The sequence below is a fragment of the Asparagus officinalis genome, chromosome 1 (genome assembly GCF_001876935.1).
Source record: "Asparagus officinalis chromosome 1, Aspof.V1, whole genome shotgun sequence".
NCBI lineage: Eukaryota > Viridiplantae > Streptophyta > Magnoliopsida > Asparagales > Asparagaceae > Asparagus > Asparagus officinalis.
Genome location: NC_033794.1, coordinates 132,082,477 through 132,103,966, shown reverse-complemented (window position 1 = coordinate 132,103,966; position 21,490 = coordinate 132,082,477). Strand labels below are relative to the sequence as shown.

General features: G+C 37.4%; 1 protein-coding gene across 2 annotated transcripts in view; it reads left to right on the top strand.

Moving 5' to 3' along the window:
• Window positions 1-21,490, top strand: part of LOC109827991 — a 27,905-nt gene that overhangs the window by 107 nt on the left and 6,308 nt on the right. Inside the window, exons 1-6 of one of the 2 annotated variants that reach the window (XM_020395043.1) lie at window positions 1-98; window positions 168-331; window positions 441-575; window positions 3,036-3,146; window positions 6,852-7,133; window positions 17,679-17,878. The exon at window positions 1-98 is cut by the window's left edge and continues 107 nt beyond it. In XM_020395043.1, coding sequence (XP_020250632.1) covers window positions 1-98; window positions 168-331; window positions 441-575; window positions 3,036-3,146; window positions 6,852-7,133; window positions 17,679-17,878 — 990 coding nt within the window. The remainder of the gene's footprint in view (window positions 99-167; window positions 332-440; window positions 576-3,035; window positions 3,147-6,851; window positions 7,134-17,678; window positions 17,879-21,490) is intronic. The other variant, XM_020395103.1, reaches the window with a different exon arrangement.

Here is a 21,490-nt window from a genome sequence, read left to right as displayed (position 1 = left end):
CCCCTGCCGCCGTCTCCGCTACCGCCGCTGCCAACTACAAGTGTTCCTTCCATCTCGCTTATCTCACCGGCGAACCCCCTTTCTCTGCACTGCCAAAGGTATCAATCACCATGAATTCCCCTCTGTTCACCGTTCGATCCTTGTTTATTTGCTTTTATTTATTTAAGAATTAGAAGAGAAGAAAGAAGGGTATACTGTGGAAGAGGAACGGAGACAAGATCAAGACATGGATCATTTCGTCGAGGTTGGTTACATTAGCAAGGTACATGGTCTTCAAGGCGAGCTCCGACTAAAACCCACCACCGACTTCCCACATCTTAGATTCTCCAAGGTATCCTATTGTCTCCTCACACTCCATCCGCATAGACAAATAATAGTAGTTCCCAAATCTTCTCTTCACATCTTACTCTTACTTTTGGGTTTTTTATTTTTATTTATAGCCGGGGAAAAGATGGTTGCGAGCACGAGTTTCGGGGAAAGAAGTGATTTCAGAAGTGGAGCTGAAAGCAGGAAGAGACCATCCTGCTCAGAAGAGTTGGATTATCAGTCTCCAAGGGATTGATACTGTAGACCAAGTTGGTTAATTCAATAATCACTTCTGCTGATTCAGTTTAATTTCCTCTTAATTATCATCCTACTTATTCATTGATATACCTCTTATAATTGCCCAACTATATTTGTCTCAAACAAACAAACAAATAAATAAATAAATAAAAGGCAAAAAAATAAAGAAAAAGAGATATATTCTCAACTCTATCTCCAGTAAGACAAACATAAGAAGGTATTTGGAAGAAACCAAGGATAAATACTCTATATATAGTAGACTATATAGCTACTGGTTTGAACTCTCTCAAGCTTAAGCAATGACGAGAACACTGAACTCTAAGGATGTTGTAACTCCTAAATATGTTTTATCCTCAGTGGTGAGCTCAATAAACTCGGTAAACAAGTGTTTTGATAAACAAGTGTTTCTGTTACTGCATGGTTACATGGGCACACACGGTGTCAGAGTTGCAATTTAGGAGAGATCTCAAATGTGCAAGCCGTCAACTATGCTGTTATTTAGGAGCTATTTCGCTGCAGTCAAGACTCAAGAAAATAAGATTATCAAGAAAAAGAAGAAAGGAAAAATGGGGAAAAGCCAAACAAAACAAATAACTATTCCATTAGCTCTCCAAAAAAATTTTATAGCGCTTATGCTTGTATTTGTTTGGTACATGCATTACGCAATATAGTTATCTTCCAGGAATTTGATTCTCGTGCACTAGATTTCTTGAAATATTGTGTTACAATGTTTATTATAGTTTGTATATTACAGCAAGTGTATATTATTTCAAATGTTACAGAAGGTGCTAAGCGGACTAGGCGTTCGAGCCGGCGCCTAGGCGTACGCCTAGACGACGCCTAATTTTAAATTTATTTAATTATAATAATTCACAAAATATGTATTAATTTCATATAAAATCGTAAAAAAACATAAATAATAATCTTAGATCCATAATCAACCATGCATAAATACTAAATAGCTAAAATAGTAACTAAATACTAAGAAACATCACCTTGTTCAACATAATCAGTTAATCACAGTGAAAAAATAAAACACTGAAAAAAGATGAAAATTTTACCTTGAAAAGATAAGAGGAGGGCTGGCAATGAAGAGAAAGAGGCGGCGAAGAGGAGGAGCTGAGGTGGATCGAGGAGGAAGTGTAGTGATCAGCTCGAGGAGCTCGAGGAGAAGGCAGTGGCGAAGAAGAGGAGCTGGCGAAGAGGTGGCAGGAGCAAAGAAGAGGTGGCGGTGAAGAGGATGAGGAGAAGGCAGCGGGAGAGGAGGCGGCGAGAGAGGAGGCGATGGCGGGAGAGGAGCAGCGGTAGAAGAGGAGGCTAGGGGAGATTGAGAAGAGGAGGTGGCGGGAATATGCAAGAGAGAGGAAGAGAGTCAGAGAGATAGGGTTAGGTGAAGAGTTAGTAATGGGTTCGAGTTTGGGATGAGTTTTAGTTTAAAATTAGTTTTTTTCCTTTTCTTTCCAAAAATAATACTCTACTGTGATAAGACAATAATGGTAGTTGTCTTAGGAAAAAAGCAACAATGTCGCAATAGCAATTCTATCAATGATGACTATAGTCGGTAGTGGCATCCATAGCTAGTGGTAATGATAGTGGATATGTAGTACCAATTGTGGTCCTGATGACAATGACATTTACATGTGACAATTAGTGATAGCAATCATCATCGATGGTGGTGTAGAGGTGGCGACAGTTGATGCTATCGTTGCTTCACTGTCATGGCCGCCATGGTGGCTGTAAAAAACGACAACCACAATGGAACACTAGTAGTGTTGGTTGGTGCGTTGTTTTTTTTGGGGGGGTTGAGGGTTGGGGAGAGTAGTGATTGCAATGATGGTGTTACTTGGAGCGGTGGCTAGGTGGTGGCATTAGCAGCAAAAGTAAGGCTAAATTTCACAAAACCCCAACATTGGGGCGTTACCCATAAAAACCCCTTGAACTTTATTTAATCCCCAAATTTCAGGGGAAGTTTGAAGGTAAGAACTCTTTGTAGTGTCAATAGTCGTTGATGGTTCGTGGAGAAATTGTGGCAGCAGCGATGGCTATGGTTTAGCAAAGACAAGGAAAATACAACAAAAGTTAGAGGTGTTTGAGAAGTAAGATTCTATGGATTTTGGCTGGATGGAAATATGGGTATTCATGTACCATGGAGGAAGCTACATTCCCTTGAAGGTTGTGTAATGCTGAGTGAATCTGTTTTTTCTGTATATGCTGTTCTTCACTTAAATCTCTTGGTCACTTTTCAACATTTTTTTGGTCATTTATCTTTTATATTTATGGGAATTAAATGGAATTATGTTTAGATAATCAGGGAAGCTGGTATTGATGCTTTTGCTGCATGTAAAGTTTTGATATGGTTACGGACTTAAGTCTGTTATTAATATAATACGCTCCTATTTTTTCTCCTTGTGTAAAGTCTTATATGTTATTCTTTTAGGTCTTAACCACCCTTTTAATCTACCTCACCTCAGGCTAAGCAGATTGTTGGTTCCACTTTGCTAGTAAAAGTAGGAGACAGGCCAGTATTGGAGGAAGGCGAGTTTTACACTCCGGATCTTGTTGGAATGAGTGTCATTCTTAAGGTTCATACTCTTAATCTTTTTCCTGGCATATTATCGTCCTGTTATAGATTTTTTTAAAATGGCTAGAGTTAATATAACTATCTTTCATTCTAAAAAAGTTATGTTAGTTTTTAGTTTGTAATTACAATTACCATAAGTTCTTCAAGTTCAATTGATTTACATAGTAGAAGGGACCATAATGGTATTATTGTAGCGCAAACACAATTACTAGTAATCTTACCTTAGATCTTTAACTGATACCTTTCTGCAGAATTTCATTGCCTCGTTCTCCTATTCTTATCAATTATTTTACTCGCCTATAAAATCTGCAAAATAATTCCTTTTAACTACCATTGCAGGTAAGTTGTGCATATATTAATCTTAACAAGAATAATTGATGATCAATGATTCAATGCTACTAGATGTGGTTTGTACCTGCTAGTTTAGACCATTTAAAGAAGATTGTTAGGGAGGAGAGTGAAAAAATGAATTGCCACGAGCAGGAGTGATTCACAGTCACCCTACCTAATCCATGCCCACGTCTGTAGATTCTGGCCAACCTCTTTGTCATTTGCTAAATAAATTATGCCATGGGTTGTCTCAGGTCCCTATCTCCTGTATTAACAGTGTCCACTGAAGCACAATTCTGAGAAATATTTGTGACGCCCCTGTTTTCACACCCAAAGATGGGACACCGTAGCACAATTCTGAGAAATATTTGTGACGCCCCTGTTTTCACACCCAGAGATGTCAAACCTGCCATGCACCCACACTGTGCAATAACAGGTTTCATCAATTATAGTAATATCCTCTAGTGGAATCAAAAGAAGTGTATGTACAAAACATGCAAAATAAAGAAATAAACGTAATAGACATGATATGGAAAGAGATATCTCATAAATAAAAATCATGTCTCAACTGAAATACATTTGATATATGGAATAAAGAAAATGTCTCGACATGAATCAACTAAAAATCGTACTAAGGCACGCTGCTTTTACAATATGAAAATAAAACTATAATGTCTGAATGAAACTACAAAACTACGGTGGAGTCTCTAATAGTAAAATCATGCGACGGTGACTATGCCAGAACTCCGTCATCCTGCGGCTCTCCAAAGCTCTGAACCGCCTGAAAGAAATTAAAAACAAAATAAAGAATAACAAGAGCGTCAGAGCGCTAAAGCAAGATCATCTCCATCCGTTTCAGGGGAAGGACTGTTAGATAAAGTGGAGGCTCTATCAATTAAGCATAGTTTACCTAGATCATTTTCTTCGTATCTAATAAAATTAATATTTAGACATCTATAATGCGAGACGTAGTACGTCGAGCGAAATAATCCAAATAAGAAAACTCTTATGTATATACTATATGTCCCAAATTATAAGTATCTAAACATTAACACCGAGCTAGAGATAAACAATATATATGGAATCAATAATTAAAAAACCACAACATGAGACTGGTACGTCGAGCGAAATAATCCAAATAAAAAAACCCTCATATATATATCACATGTCTCAAATTATGAATCGCTAATCATTGACCCTAATCTAAGAATAAAATAAAACAGTACAGAAGGTAAGACATTCATAATATCGTATTTATAATATCTTCCACTATCACTGGGAAGATAAGATAAATACCAACATATATTCCCGCGTACTTTCAAGTGTAAAGTATCTCGATCATATATCTCAGCAATGAGTCATATACATAACTGACATCCGCCAAAAAAAATTCAGACTATCAATAATCGTTACAATGCAAATCCTTACAAGATATGATTTATCGCATTATCATGCGGGACAGAAGGTATCTTAAACAGTGTACATGGCTCATTAGTCTTATCATGATCTCAATGCGTAACATGAGTGCGGGACGACCTACCTTATAGGTATCCTAAAAGACGACTCACAAGCCTCATCGCGTCCTCGTGTGGACAGACTGCTAGACAAAGCATCTAAACCCCACTCAATGGCCTGTACAAATAGAATATCAACGCACTACCCCACGTCGCATTGAACTGAGCTCATCAACGATATCCATCTCGTGTATAAACTGTGTAATCAACCTCTATCTCGAGTGTAAACAAATCAAACTCGTATTAATTCTCTTCAGGATACCCATGTGTGTGTAACGACACTGTACTTGTGTGTTTGTGAATGTACGTTAAAGAAGTGTGTCTCGAACCCCGCGAACGCATCTCGAAACAGTGCAAAACCAACACAGGAAGAAAATCTAGAATTTTGCCCGTAAGTCGACTTATGCCTGGCATAAGTCGACTTATGGCAAGTCAACTTAGTAGACTCCAAAATTGACTTTTCGGTGTTTTTTTCACGATATTTCTCAAATAAAACTTATTATGATTTACATGGAACATAGGAAGCATGTTATAAACTTTTCAAATTAGTTAACAGAGATCAGATCACATGATTTAACTCTTGGATTAAAAACTAATTAAGATTTACTTCATAAATAACCAAAATTCTCAGTTTTCTCATATATTACCAACATGATTATCAAAGCATGATAAATTATAAATATGAACAGAGGTATAAATTCGTTTAAAACATGATTAGATTATTTAGGTAGCACAAACCTAGGGTTTAAGCATGATAATTTAATTAGACATCAAACTAGGGTTAACACATGAGTTAAGTATGTTTAAAAGGTTAAAAACGAAATTAAATGTAACCCTAATGATCATGATCATGATACTATCATAAACAGCAAGAAAAGATTACTAATCTAGCATTGGTTTAAGTTTCAACATCAAAAATCTAATTTTTAACACCACAGGTTAAGATTAAACATGTAAACAACATATTAAACATCTTAAACTACTTATTTAACTATGAGGATGGGTTTGGACGAATATAATTTTGCCTCAGGTCGCTGTTGAACTTTCCCAACACGCGTGCAAGGTCTCTTCTTCGATAAAAGCCCACGATCTCTCTCCCTTTGCTCGATATCACGTTTCAAACGCCTCAAGGAACACCAAAAGCGAGATCTAGGATTTAAGGGGAGAGGATGGCTATGTTCTTACGTGAAAAGTGTAGAAATTAGAGTTTAGAAGGGTATATATAATCCTGTGATCGAAACAAAACGGATATGATCCGAAACCCAAAAGAAATCTGGAAATCAGCCGATAAGTCGACTTATCAGTGTCACAAGTCGACTTATGGTAAGTCGACTCATAAGTCGACTTGGTAAGTCGACTCATAAGTCGACTTAGCAGAGACTTATCAGTTTTTCCTGGTTTCGTGCGTGTTCGTACATGTTTCTCTCATTTACTCACATATATACATTGAATTGAACTCAAATCAATTCCTAACATACTCAAACATCAAAATATGTTATTTATCACCATATAACATATTTATCACATAATATTCAAATTCACGGGGTTTTACAATATTGAGAGACAAAAATAACTAAAGGTGTTTTGGGACAAATCGGGTTAGTATTTTCTCAATGGGAAAAAGAAGACGAGAGGGAGAATAGGCCATCACTATTTTTCTTTGTACAGTACATTTTGTCCTTTTTCTCTTTCAAGGGAGCTACTCTTGTTCGAATGTGTCCATCCTCTCTTTTGTAGTGTGACTTAAAAAATACCGTGCACAGAACTCCAACTTGGGAAGTAGGGAAAATACTTTTCTTTTTAGCTTTTAATATAGTTGATGAGTTTCTTGATATAATAAAGAATGCTTTATCTTTTTCCAGGAAACTGGCAGGCAAATCGGAGTGGTAGCCAAGGTCTTCAATTATGGTGCTAGTGATCTTTTACAAGTCATACTTAATTCAGCGGAAGAAACAATAGATCACTCAAATTCGTCAAAGTCACATAGAGGTTCTTCTAGTCAAGTGGTGTGGGTCCCGTTTGTTGAAGCAATTGTTCCAGAAGTTGATATAGATAAAAGAGAAATGTGCATCACTCCTCCTAAAGGACTTTTGGAGCTCAACTTACGTACTGACATGCGATCTAAAAAAGAAAGACGCCAGCTGGTTAGGTCTGCTTCCTTTAACAAATTTCAAATATCTTTATAAATTGAAAAGGTAGATCTCTTATTACTCTCCCAGGTGATAATTTTGGTGCTTGCATTGTCTATGGTGGATAATGTATAGTTCCGTATCTTTTAACTTTTCTATAAAAATTTTCCCCATTGAAATGCTTCTTCTACTCACATGCATATGCGCCTCAATGCCTATGTAGAGGCTGAGATGATGGTTCCCCAATGGTTCCCGATCAATTTTTGTCCTGCTGGGTCCTACTCTATTAACCTCTAATTAATTGAAAAGTTTTGCATTTGTAGGGAGGAGAAAAGTATTGTCTCCTATTATATAAATAAAGTTCTATAAAATATAAATACAAACTTTTTTCAAGTTTTCTTTGGTGTCCCTTTTGTTGATCATGTTGTTCTTGTTCTTTTTGTTTTTTCTGTTTGCTCTTTGTTTAAGAAAATACGATAACGTCTTGCCCCTCTTTTGACTCATTTTGGGAAATTTCAAAATATTAGTAACATCATTCATATTCTTTGTTACAGTGCTTTTAACAGTATGTAATTTGTGTAGTCATATTGTTTATGTACCGGGTTTATGTGTTCGTAGTTAAGTGGTTGCCTAGGTTCATATACAAAACAGAAAGTGTTAACTCAACCTTAGATGTTATAAATCAAACTTCTATTTGTGCACTATGGATTCTTCACTGCATTTAGACATTTTACAACTTGTGTAATCATGTTTACGAATCAGGTTTTGGTGTTCATAGTTGAGTGCTTGGCCCAGGTTCATACACAAAATTCTAAATGTGTTTCCCAGGAGTAAAAGTTGTTTAATGACTAATCAACCTAAGATTTTCGTTTATAAATCAACCTTCTTAGTGCGTGCTGGATTCTAGTTGTCACTATATAAGCATGTTTGCATATCAAGTTTTGGTGTTTGTAGTTAAGTGCTCGGCTAAATAAATATGTCCAGGATTAAAAATTGTTATTGCTTATAATTCAACCTTCTGTGGTCCTTTGTCAACCAGACCCAATCTCCCTGGCTTTCATCTGTCAAAAGGATCCATCCTAACCAGCATCCTTCCTCTTCCTTCAGCTATGTCTGGTCAACCTCGTCCTTTGTTGGGGTTCCTCTTTCCTCATAGGTGCCATCAAGATCTGCACCTCCCTCTCTTTATTTGTCTGTATACTTAACCTCACCTATCTTCATCAACGTGCTCCCTGACGCACTAGACACTGATGTCCTCTTCTTCTTCAGCAATTCTCACCTCCGGCAGTTGCCCCCTCCTATGATCTCACCAACAACAACTTGATCCAATCCTTCCTCTTTATCGGATTCGATTTTATACTTCTCGCCTATACTTTGAGATCTCACTTCCGGTCTCTCTTTTCAAAGCTATGTCCTTTACAAATGCCTTCTACTGAATCTAGTTGCTTGCGTTCTCCCATTTCCGCCCAATGCCAACCCTCACCTCCAGATGCAAAGCCAAACCCTCACTTAAGTCTGTTCCTCTACATCAGCCAAAGCTTATAGAGTGCTACAGTTATTTATTTTGGCTATTCACTTGAGTTTTGGCTACAATTTATATACGTGCTACGGTTATTTATTGTAGATATTCACTTGAGTCATGGCCACTGATCTGTGGAACCTGCGTAAGTTTACATCTGCTACTTGACTCCTTAGTTATTTATTTTGGATTTTTTACCTCCCTCTCCACTTCTGATGAGCCACACTGAACTTGCAATCCTCAACTGATCCAACGAGATGACTTGAATGATCGAATAACCAATCGATCGATCAGTCAACTGACTGATGAGTTGATCGGACGAATCCAAACAACTATTAACCCCAGCCTATTGATCTGCAGACCAACCAGTCAATCGGACAAATCCAAACTTCCTTGCTGCAGTCATCTAGAGTTCTGCGATAGAGCTCCTCTCTGGGAGGGTCATCTTTCGCACTTATCAAAACATTCAACATCCCCTTCATTGGCTGCAGACCGCCCACATGACATGTGTTAAATTAAGTATTGGAAATTGGGTTAATGGGCTATTACCCGTTAACATTAACCCTATTTGTATGGCTATATATCTTACTCTTTTATTATCTCAATAAACAACAATTAGGGTTTTCTCTATTCTCTACATGGTATCAGAGCAAGAAACCCTAGCCGCCACAAATCCCTTCCTAAAACCGCCACCTCTTCACCAACTACATAGCCGCCGCCCCCTTTTGCCGCACACCACTGCTGTCGCCTCTCCTCCTTTGCCGCCCCTCCTCTATAGCCGCAATCCCCCTACCCGCTACCACACCCCTGCGGTCACACCGTCCCCACCTGCGCCGCCTTTCCTGCTGCACTCCGCTGCACACCGCCCTGCTCACCCGCTACCCATCCTCCTGTCGCTGTCCACTCGTTGCCACACTTACTGCCGCGCCGCACCCCCCTACAGCGTGTTGCCTATTCCCTCGACATTTCGGTCTTCGAACTGATGAGAGGACAATTGTATCACTCGATATTTCAGTCATAGAACTGATGAGAGGAAGAGTGTCTATCTCACGTTATTGAGATATTTTACTTTTATTCTTGTTTCATTTGAGAAACAAGAATATAGAAATTGAGCCTTTGTGCAAATAAAAGCCAGGACTCTCTCCCTCAGGTGATCTCGTCTACGCGGCGTGAGGGCATGACTATCTACCACTCTACCTCTAATTCTACTCCTGATCTGTTCTTAGTTTATGTTTCAAGAACGGATCTCTACTACTAATCTGTCTATTTGACTACTGTCTCCTATTGTTGCTCAAAAATAAAAAAATGACTACTACTTTGATATCGGATATCTCCTCCTCTACTACTCCTTCTATTGTTCCTGGTGAGACCTCTGCGTCCAAGGTAGTCTTGGGGACTACTATTAAATTGAATGGCACAAACTATCTGTTCTGAGCATAAGCTTTCCGCATCTTCATTGACGCTCAGAACAAACTACCACATCTTATGGCATCTCCACCACCAACCTCAGATCCCACCTATAATTCATGGTTCTCATCTGATTATTGTGTTATGACTTGGCTTCTCAACAGTATGGAAGCACATATCAGTAGCAGCATTATGTTTTTAACCACTGCGAAGGAGATGTGTGACAACCTAAAGGTTATGTACGGGAACGAGAAGAATGTTTCCCGTGTATTTGAAATTTATGAGCGACTATTTGCGCTCAAACAAGGAGATAAGTCAGTTCCGAAATTCTTTGGTGAATTGAAAGGACTGATAGACGAACTAGAGATGCATCAGCCTGCAGTAGTTGATACAACGACGTTATTGGGGTATCGTCGAGATCTGACAGTGTCCAAATTTCTTTCTGAATTGCATCCTACTTTACAGTCCCAAGTGAGAGGACAGATATTGGGTGGCGATACCATACCCTCACTGGCTGCTATATTCTCCAGAGTCATGGAGGTCTCTACTGGTGTTATTTCTGATACTACTGTACCATCTTCACCTATAATGGATCAGTCTGCCATGTTCTCTGGTCGGGGCAGAGGTCGCGGTCGTGGTCATGGTCGTGGTCGTGATTTAGGGGGAGGACGTGACTCTTTTAGTGGGAGGCCAGGTGAATCTGATAAGGGCTCACGTCAGTGTGGTCATTGTGGGAGAACCAATCATATTTCTGAGAAGTGCTGAGAGAAGTTTGGTCGTCCTCAGTGGACCCAGGTAGCTAATACCGAATCGACTCACTCATCTATTTCTGCTACTACTTCTGGTGGTCCAGCTATTACTGTTCCTACTGTTTAGATTTCTCAGATTATGAGAGGTTATGCCAGCTAGAACTCTCTCAGAACATTCATTCTGCTACTCATGCGTCCTCTTCAGGTATGGATGCTTACATAGCTTCTTCTCACAAACCCTGGTTACTAGATTCTGGAGCCTCATCTCATATGACAGGTATAAAGGACCACTTTGTATCTTTACATCTTTCTGATAAGTCATTCTATCCGCATTGCTGATGGTATTCTTTCTGCAGTTCGTGGTGATGGAGTAGTTCATGCTACTTCCTCTTTAAAACTAACTGATGTGTTATATGTTTCAAAATTCCCTGTTAGCCTATTATCCATTAGCAAGTTTACAAAACAAAATAACTATAAAGTCACATTCTTTTCATCTTATTATGTTTTTCAAGATCTAACAACTGGGATGAAGATTGGTTTGGGACATGAGAGGAGATATGTACTATTTGGACGATAGTGTGCCAGAGGCTGGTCTTGTTGCATCACAGTCTGACTCTACTTTATTGTGGCACTGGCGTCTGAGTCATCCTTCACTACAAAAACTTAGATCGGTAGTTCCTGTTCAGTCATCTATTTCCTCTTTAGGTTGTGTCTTGTGAACTGGGTAAGCATCATCGTACTACTTTTCAGAGTCGAGTCGATAAACGTAATAGCTTTGCTTTTGAGTTGGTTCATTCTAATGTCTAGGGTCCTTATCGTGTTCCCTCTGTGAAAGGTTTTCGATATTCTATTATCTTTGTTGATTTCTCTCGCATGACGTGGCTTTATCTGTTAAAAGAGGTCAGAAGTCTCGCACGTTATTGAACTCTTTTATAATGAAATAAAAACTCAGTTCTCTACTTCTGTTCGTATTCTTCGTACTGATAATGCTTTGGAATATATGAAAGATGATGTTTTAAAATTTTGTGTTCTTAATGGCATTATTCATCAGACTTCTTGCTCTCACACTTCACAACAAAATGGAGTTGCTTAGAGAAAGCATCGACATATTCTAGATGTTGCTAGAACACTGATGATACATATAAATATTTCAAAGTATTTGTGGTCTGATGCTGTTCTCACTGTAAATTATTTGATTAATCGCATGCCTTCCTCTGTCCTTGATGGTTTAATACCATTCAATTGTCTTTATCCTGATAAACAATTCTCTATGATTTTTCGTGTCTTTGGTTCTACGTTTGTTTAGGATTTAACTGCTAGTTTGGATAAGTTGTCTTCTAGATTCATCAAATGTGTTTTTATTGGATACTCTCGTACTCAAAAAGGGTATATGTGTTATCATCCATCCACCAGAAAATATTTTATGTCTGTTGATGTCATCTTTTTTGAGTCTGTCCCTTATTTTTTGTCTGCTTCCACTACTATTGGGTGTCCAGAGGTACCACTACCTTCTTCTGCTCCTACTACTATTCTATTACCTGCTCCTGTAGCTCCTGCACCGAAGCCTTTATTGACATACTCTCGTCGTCCGAAAGTACATGCCCCTGAATTTGCTCCTACTGAATCTTCATCTCAAGCTGTCGGTCCATCTCATGTTAAGACCTCTATTCCTTCTGACTTGGATATCCCTATTGCTCTTCGAAAAGGTAAACAATCTTGCCCGAAATATCCTCTCTTTTTTTGTCTCTTATGACCGTCTCAACCCATCTTTTCGTCAGTTTGCTTTGTCCTTGTCCACTGTATCTATACCCAGGTCACATGAGGAAGCTATGTTAGTACCAGCTTGGAAGCAGGCTATGGATGAAGAAATGAATGCATTATTTTCTAAAGGAACTTAGGACTTGGTTTCTCTTCCTACTGGAGCGACTGTGGTTGGTTGCAGATGGGTGTATACCCTGAAATATCGCTCCGATGGGTCTGTTAACCGTTACAAAGCACGTCTGGTTGCTAAAGGTTATACCCAGACATATGGCGTCGACTATTTTGAAGCCTTTTCTCCCGTTGCTCGTCTCAACTCCATCAGAATTCTTTTTTTTCTGGCTGTTAATATGGATTGGGTGATGCACCAACTGGATGTGAAGAATGCTTTCCTTTATGGTGATTTGGACGAGGAGGTTTATATGAAGCAACCTCCTGGGTATGTTGCTCAGGGGGAGAATATTTTCTGCAGGCTGAGAAAAGCCATCTATGGGTGAAAACAGAGTCCTCGAGCTTGGTTTGATAAGTTCAGCAAGGTTATTTCTAATGTTGGTTTCCAACGATATCAGTCTGATCATTCTGTCTTTCTTCGAGGCACAACAATTGGTTTGGTTATTTTAGCCGTATATGTTGATGATATTCTGTTGATTGGGAGTGATTCTGTTGCCTTAGCTGAGACTAAGGAGTATCTAAACCATTATTTTATCACTAAGGATATGTGAAAGCCAAAGTATTTTCTTGGGATTGAAGTTGCATATCAAAAACATGGTTTGTTATTGTCCCAAAGGAAGTATGTGCTAGATTTACTAGAAGAAACAAATCTTTTGGAATGCAAATCTGCAAGCACTCCAATGGAGGCAAATATTGATTTGTGGCGTGATGATACCTCTCTACTAGATGATGCTGGATAATATAGGAGACTAATTAGGAAGCTAATATATTTAACAGTTACCAGACCTGATATTACTTTTGCAGTAGGTGTACTGAACATGTTTATGCACAAACCTAGAGAAGTTCATTGGACAACAGCTCTAAAAATTTTGGCATATGTCAAGAGTTGTTCTGTCAAGGGATTGCTATATAAGAAGCATGAGCATAAAGAGTCGTTCTGTCAAGGGATTGCTATATAAGAAGCATGAGCATACTCACATTTTAGCTTTCTCTGATGCTGGCTACGCAAGAGACATGAGAGACCGAAAGTCAATCTCAGGATTCTGTACTTTTGTTGGAGGTAATCTTGTGACTTGGAGAAGTAAGAAACAAGATGTAGTATCACGATCTAGTGCAGAGGCCGAATATAGAGCAATGACTCACAGTGCTTGTGAGATGGTGTGACTACGAAAGTTTATGACAGTGCTTGGTTTTTGTTCAGCCTGGACCTATGCCAATGCATTGTGACAACCAGTCTGTCATTTATATTGCACAGAATCCTGTGTTTCATGAGAGGACAAAACATATTGAAGTTGACTGCAATTTTGTTAGAAATGCTTAGGAGAAGAAGATAGTAGCTCTCATATTCACTCCGTCCTCACAGCAACTTGCTGATATTCTTACCAAGACTACTTCTTCAAAGGTGTTCTCTACTATATGTGACAAGCTGGGCATGATAGATATCTATGCTCCAGCTTGAGAGGGAGTGTTAAATTAAGTATTGAGTATTGGGTTAATGGGCTATTACCCGTTAACCTTAACCCTATTTGTATAGCTATATATATCTCTTTTATTATCTCAATAAACAACAATTAAGGTTTTTTTCTATTCTCTACAACATGGAACGCATAGCTCCTTTGTCAAAGCTTGGAAGTGTGTCGTCCCTGTTGTTGCCACCTCAATGTACCTGAACCGATTCAAGCCTAATCTCGTTACTGTCAGCTACTCCACACTCTACTTCCTTGCGCCCCGTACTCGACACTCACAGTTTGTATCCGACACTGTCTCACATTTGCTTCTCCAATATCCAATTTGATATATGTTCGTCAAGCTTTCCTCGCTGTTGATGTCTCCCTGATTTTTATCCCCATCCTATGGCCTCTTCTATGGCGACATCTAATTAGTCCTGTCACACCTAGTATTATGGCTTGACTTGTTTTTGTCTCCTTAAAACTGGATTTTTTCCTCAGGGCCAGGACATTAACCATTCTCGATTGAGATTTTTTTCTTTGTGACAAGCTCCTCATGACATTCAAATGCTATCAGTTTCTTTGATGTACAAGAAATCCTATCTCTAGCTGTTTGATCTTAATGGGCCCCAAGATTTTGTCCCTTGAGATGCAGTGGTTCCTATCCCTTGCAAATGATGCTGCCGACACTGAGTTTTCCATCGTTGTACCTGGTTTTCTATCTAATGTCATTGATCTTGTAACCGCTAGGTTTTTCTTCATCAATGTCATTGCATTTCTATTTTATCGACCGTGTTTCCATGTTTTGACTCTTTCATCGAGGCTCATACATCTTGTCAATTTTGGCTCTTCCTATCGAACTTCTCTGGTTTTGACCCACTTTGAGTTTTTCGGTGATGGGGTTGTAAAATAAAGATAAATATATTTTTGTTGATATATATTCTCTATATTAAGTAGCATATGAACATGTATTAGTTGGAATATGTGGCAAGAAATGATCATACAAGTACCTGCAAGATTAGCATCTGTTGCTTCCAATTTAGGTTGAAAGGTAGTGTTGCTGAACTGAGGACCATTTTCACTATATATCGACGTTATAGTTAGTGAGGAACACGATCGTATTCATCTCAACTTTAGATACTAGGCGCGGTTGGCTAACAAATAAAAACTTTGGTGTCCGTTTTCATTGGTCTAGTCCGGTCATTGCTTATCTCTTTAGCAACCTTATCACGTAGAATCTGCTCATTCATTTATGATTTGACCCCCTAAACTTCTGTATGTAGAGCAAGGGAGAAGGACGAGCAACCAAGATAAGAGGTCTTCAGCTCAACTCCTGCAGCTTTTGCCACCCACCTCTGGTGTGGGAAAGGTTCCTCTACATATCCAGAAGAATAGATTATAGTTTCTTCCTTCAAAATAAGGTTTCAAGTCAGCGGTAAACACGTAATATGTTGGTCTTAGGACCATTGAATCAATTTCAACGAAAGGAAACATAAAAATGGAAATTGGGAGAAAGAATTTTTTTAAAAAAATAAGTGGCTCAGGAGTTTGCTCAGCGAGTGTGCCGCTCTAACTTGCTCAGTTGAGTGGGAGAACGAAGTAGTAATAGGTTTGGCATAGGGAACTGCCCTGTCGCTTTCAGGGTGGACCTTAACTTTTACTAAAACAGATGGAAACCATCTTATTGATTTTTTTTATGGAAACCGTATTTACTTGCTATTATCTTTGTAATGTCTCACTTTTACTGAATCGTAAAAAAGACCTGCAATTTTCATATTACCTCTAATCTAACACGTGTCTCACTTTTACTGAATCGTAAAAAAGACCTGCAATTTTCATATTACCCCTAATCTAACACGTGCAAATCAAATGAGTTGTAACTCCCTAAAGCCATGTTTAAATGTGGTCTGCTCCATTAACTATAGAAAACAAGGGTTTTTTAATATTAGTCCCCCGGAACTTTCATATTTTGATACGAGTCCTCCAAATCATCATATTTTGATGTAGGTTCCCCAAATCTCTCTCTCTCTCTCTCTCACTAACAATTTTGAGCTCATTTCTCCTCTCAATTTCTTCTTCCTTATATAATTGGGGCAAAATTTCATGGAGGGAGATAAAAGTGAGGGAAGAGAGAAGTAAAACCTAACCCTAATCTAACCTTAACCCTAATCCTAAATTCCTAATCCTAACCCGAACCCTAATACTAACACTAAACCTAACCCTAACCCTAACCCTAACCCTAACCCCAACCTTAGTTAAGGGTGAGTTAAGAGGGTCTTACATGCTTAGCACATTCTTAGATAGGAGTATTTTTGGAAGAGAATGTTTTTTAGGCAGATATCAGCAAAAAGTGTGACATTGCAAAGATAATAACAGGTGAAAGTTGTTTCCATATTTAAAATCAATAAGTTAGTTTCCATCAAATTGAGTGAAAGTAAACTTGGTTTTCATGTAAAAACCCATAAATAACTACTTTCATATCAATTATCAATTTATCAATGAGAGATAATGTTTCTCCAACTTCGCTGGATCTGACATAGGCTAAAGGGAGAACTAGTCATGCTGACTATTTGTGCTTGTTATTAACCCTTACTTGATTATCTAAATGACCTAACCTTGGTTTGAACAATTCTTAGTTCATCCTTAGATTCCTTGCCTTCCCACGTTTAAATGTATTACATTGGCACTTCTTGAATCTATGTCTCCGGCCCTTTGCTCATCGATTGGCCTGACATGTCTGTGAACTAAAAATTTGGCACCCCAATGTATCAAGGAATCATGGTTTCACGTGTCCCAATAATGGGTGTTGTAAGATATATTAAGATCCATTTTCTGTGGTTCTTCCTTTTGTCCTCGCTGTCTATGCGATCTTTCACGCTAGGCCCATTCTCCCTGGTGTGTAATTACGCTTGCTTGCTATGTCTCTCGAGGATCTGCTTTAGCTATCTCATCTCTCAATTTAATTCAGTGTGTTTTGAATTTTGTTATAGTTGGATAAAGAAAGTTAAATTATATTACTAATTAGGTTAAATTAGTCTTGCATGTAACTAGCCTAAGCTTGAGCCCAATCAAAATTTTGTTAAACCTTAACAAACATTATTGACTCCAGGCAATGCTTGAAATGTTAATCTCACTTCTACCACTATCCGAGTGAGAATGCCAGACCTGTAAGAAGTAGGACTTTGGAACTTCTTCTCTTCTGAACAAGCAGCTTGCTATTGACACTGCTGCTTCTTCGACTCTGTTACTGTTGTTAAAAGTATAGTTTATTAGTTGTATTTTTCGCGGAATATGTTCCGGTTAGACCCATCCTTATAATGTGTGTCTAGGGTTAAAAATTCAAGTTTACTAGTGATGATGTTCTTATTTCCACGATGCTGCTTCGCATCTTTGAGTCATGCTCATCTGTAACCTTCATTAGTTTTAATATTATAGTAATTATCATTCTTTTTCCTGTTATCTCACATACGTTCTGATACGTTTTTGCAATGTTCTTGTTACCATGCAGGAATGGAAGGAAAGAAAAAAGTTACTACACCGACTAACTGCTGTTAAAAGAAAACTTGCTGACATGGGGCAAAATCATATTTTAGATTGTTTAAAAGTTAGAGACAAGGCACAGAAGGATTTGCTAATCAATCAGATAGTGAATATCAATTTTAAATTGTTTCAGCATGCAGTATGTAGTATCAGCCAGCCTCTGGACAAGTAAGGATATTTTATTTATGCCTACTTGTTACCTTGACTAATTATTTGGATTCAAATTTGTTTTATTTATGTTGTTATTGTGAGTATCAAAATATTTGCTAGCTGTTTCTCTTCCATCTTATGATGTCATCTCGCTTATGCTCCAAAATGAAGGTATTCATTTTGTGTGGAATAGAAAGTAAACTACATTGAAAATATTGAAATTTGGATTGATGCTGATATCAGTGGTGTGTTGATGGAATCCTTTTTCGCTCCAATAATAAATGATAGGGGACAAAGGTGGGTGGCGTCATCGGCAACTGAAAGAGAAGAAAGAAACAAGCTTTAAGATATTGGGATTTTGTCAATGCAATGACTTAAGAGAAAATTTTACGCAAAGGTTAGAGTTAGGATTTTGTCAAAATCACTCTTTTGGCATCACAACAATGTCATTGAATTTGATTTCACATCTAAATCAATAGTTTCACACCAATTAAGGCCCGACACCTTCAAAATTTAGGGTTTCACACCCAATATTGCATTAGACAATTTAATCAAATCTTAATTTTTTTTTCAAAAACATCTTAATGATATGAGAAAAATTGCTTCTACCTCTTATAATTTTCATATAAATGTTGGTCCATGCTTTCACTACTCAAAGCTAAAAACACTCATATATTTTAAGATTTATTAAATCAAGTCCTATATTTTAAGATTTATTAAATCAAGTCCTTGTATTATCTTTATTCTAAATCTACCCTTTCTCTATCTTCTTCTCTCTTTTCTAATCTCTCTCCTTCCATCACATTCAACCCTTACAGAATGTCACCTTAGGGCTGACTAACCACTGTCAACGAAAGACATTTATTCATCATCTCTCCGCCACATATGCCCCCTTCCCCTACGTTGTACACTTCCATCGCCCCTTGCCCTTTCGCTAAGTTCATTGCCCCTAATACCCACCAACTAGCACCACAACTCCCACCAATGGGCTCCCCACTAACCGGTGCCCCGAGTGCAATGCCCCCTTCTACACTCTATCCTAAGCCCCTTCATCCCTCTTGTCCTAGTCCCCACCAAATCTCCCCCTCTTCTTGCCCTTTTACATTTTTGCTTTTCATTTCACTTTTTTCCCTTTTCATCTCTCCTTATAAGATTTTTTTTGGTTTTGTTTTTTTTGCTATATTTATTATATGTGTGAATTGCACATAAACCACGTCATCTACACCTTCACTTGCACTTATTCCCTCTCAAGTAATTTACTAGCATTAATGCCCCTAAGATGTCATTTTTAGAAAGATAAATTGTAATGCCCTTCTTGAGGAGGAGGCGCACAATTTACGCTATTATATTTATTTTCTTCTTTTAGCTCATGATCGTAATATGTTTATCTTTTAATATTCTATCATTCCTCTAATTTGCTACCTTCGGCTATCCACCTTTCTTTTTTAATGTTTATTCTTATTCTCTCATGTCTACCTTTTGGGTAAAAAACGAACTAGGTTTTTTCCCCTAGAAACCACCTTAACAATAGGGTAATAATACAATCACCTTTTATTTTTAATTTGTACATAAACCACATTTAAAGTTGGTTTTTGTTGCAATCAACCGCCTCTTAGTCAAATTCTTCACTTAAAACTTAAAATTACCCGAAAAACTCGCATTCAATGTACATGACTCATTTTTTTAGCGTTTAGGTCTTGTTAGGATATAACTCACATACCTTGACTTGAATTTTTAAGCTTAATTTTGGTTTTTAGTGAAAATTTGACTACGAGCTGGTCAATTGCAACAAAAACCTATTTTAAAGGTGATTTATGTAGATATTGAAAATAAAATATGGTTTCTTTATAATTATCCCATTGTTAAGGTGGTTTCCAGGAAAGTACTGAAAGAACTAACTATAACAGCCAACTAAAAATCTAGCCAACTAAAAAATCTAGAATGTAAGGACATATTTTTATTTGAAAAAACAAATGAAAATCAAATTTTTTTACTTATTCAAACAAAATAAAAATTTAACCTAAGGAAAATCCGATTAATCATAGCAAGTTTCAACTATAAAAATTTAACCTTTACTGATGTGGCTAAATAGATCTACTTTTTTATGAAGTAAAAACTAGGTGTTTAGAATTAACAAATAATGAATAGACAATTAGAATAATATCTTTGCTAACTCACATTAATCAAACCCGACTAGCCCAATAAAGCATGGAATAAATCATGTGTGTGAAGAAAATTAAACCAATGTTGAAAAAACCCATTATGCAATTCGTTATTTTATGTTATGTAACAGAACAAACCTTAAATGTTACACAACCTATTAAAATAACTCAGCACATTGTACCTCTATGTTCGTACGATACAATATGCAGTATTTCAATATGACTGATGCTATCTCAATATAACTTGCGTTATTTCAATATAACTTACGTTGTCTCAATATAGTTTATTGTAGAGACCTGAGAGTGTATGCATTTTTTTATTGGTTTTTAAGAATTTATAATGTATTTTTGTTGAAATTATGATGAAATATTTAGTAATTATGATGTTATATTTGAAGATTGTGATGATTCTATTATTAAAATCATTGTGTATATGATTTATATATTAAATATATAAATTAATAATAAAACACAACCTACAGTATGCGTTATGTTGTTTTGCGTTTTATATGGCGAGGCAAGGGTTACTACGTTGTGCGTTATCGTTGTTTTTTAACATCGAATAAAACATGGGGTTAACCAGGACTTGGGGATATGCAAAAGAGATTAAGAATCACTTGCCTTAATTCACTAGCTCCTAAAATAAGACTCTAACCCTTAGAATATCCTTCCTAAGCCAAAGCAGCTCCAAAACCCAATGTAGATACCCCTACTCCTAGCACATGAAGTCCAAAGGGTATTTTTGATAGAATACTAAACTGGTCAGCTCTGGTCAATGACTATTCACTATGACACCCGAAAATCCGTCTTGCTCCAAAAATTCTAGAAAAATTCCAGAAAATTGAGACAAGAATACAAAACATTTTTTTTCAACTGGAGCAAACTCTAATTCTCACTCTATATAGGGTAAAAGGGAGAAATACCATAAAAACGTGATGAACATACATTTAATGGTTCGGATGTGATGGATTTGGATCCTATAGTGCACAAGCACGGCATCTCAAAACAAAAGCCATTACACAATGCAACAAATCTCTATGACTCCTAATACCATCTCAATTTGTTGATGGGTTGATGCTAGCTAATAGAAACTTGTAATGAGCTGTTTAAGTTTTTCTTGTGATTCTGAAACTAACATTTCTAACCTGCACAATATTTTTCGGAAGACAATGCAAATGTACAACCTCTTTTAAGGTTTACAATATGCCGAAAATCAATAATGCAGGAATTAAATATGCTATTTCAGAAAAGTGATCCATTACAAGTTTATGACAAAAATGGATCGAGATTTTTGCCTCTGTAAATGTTAGGTTCCAGGGATTAAACTTTTTGTGCTTTGTAACGCTTTTATTCATCTGTTTGATTTAAAGATTGTATTTTTTATGATTCACTTTCATATATTCATAAATAAGTTTCATAGTTACTCAGTTCCAGGTCAATATGCGGATAAAGTTAAAAGTGTTCGAGG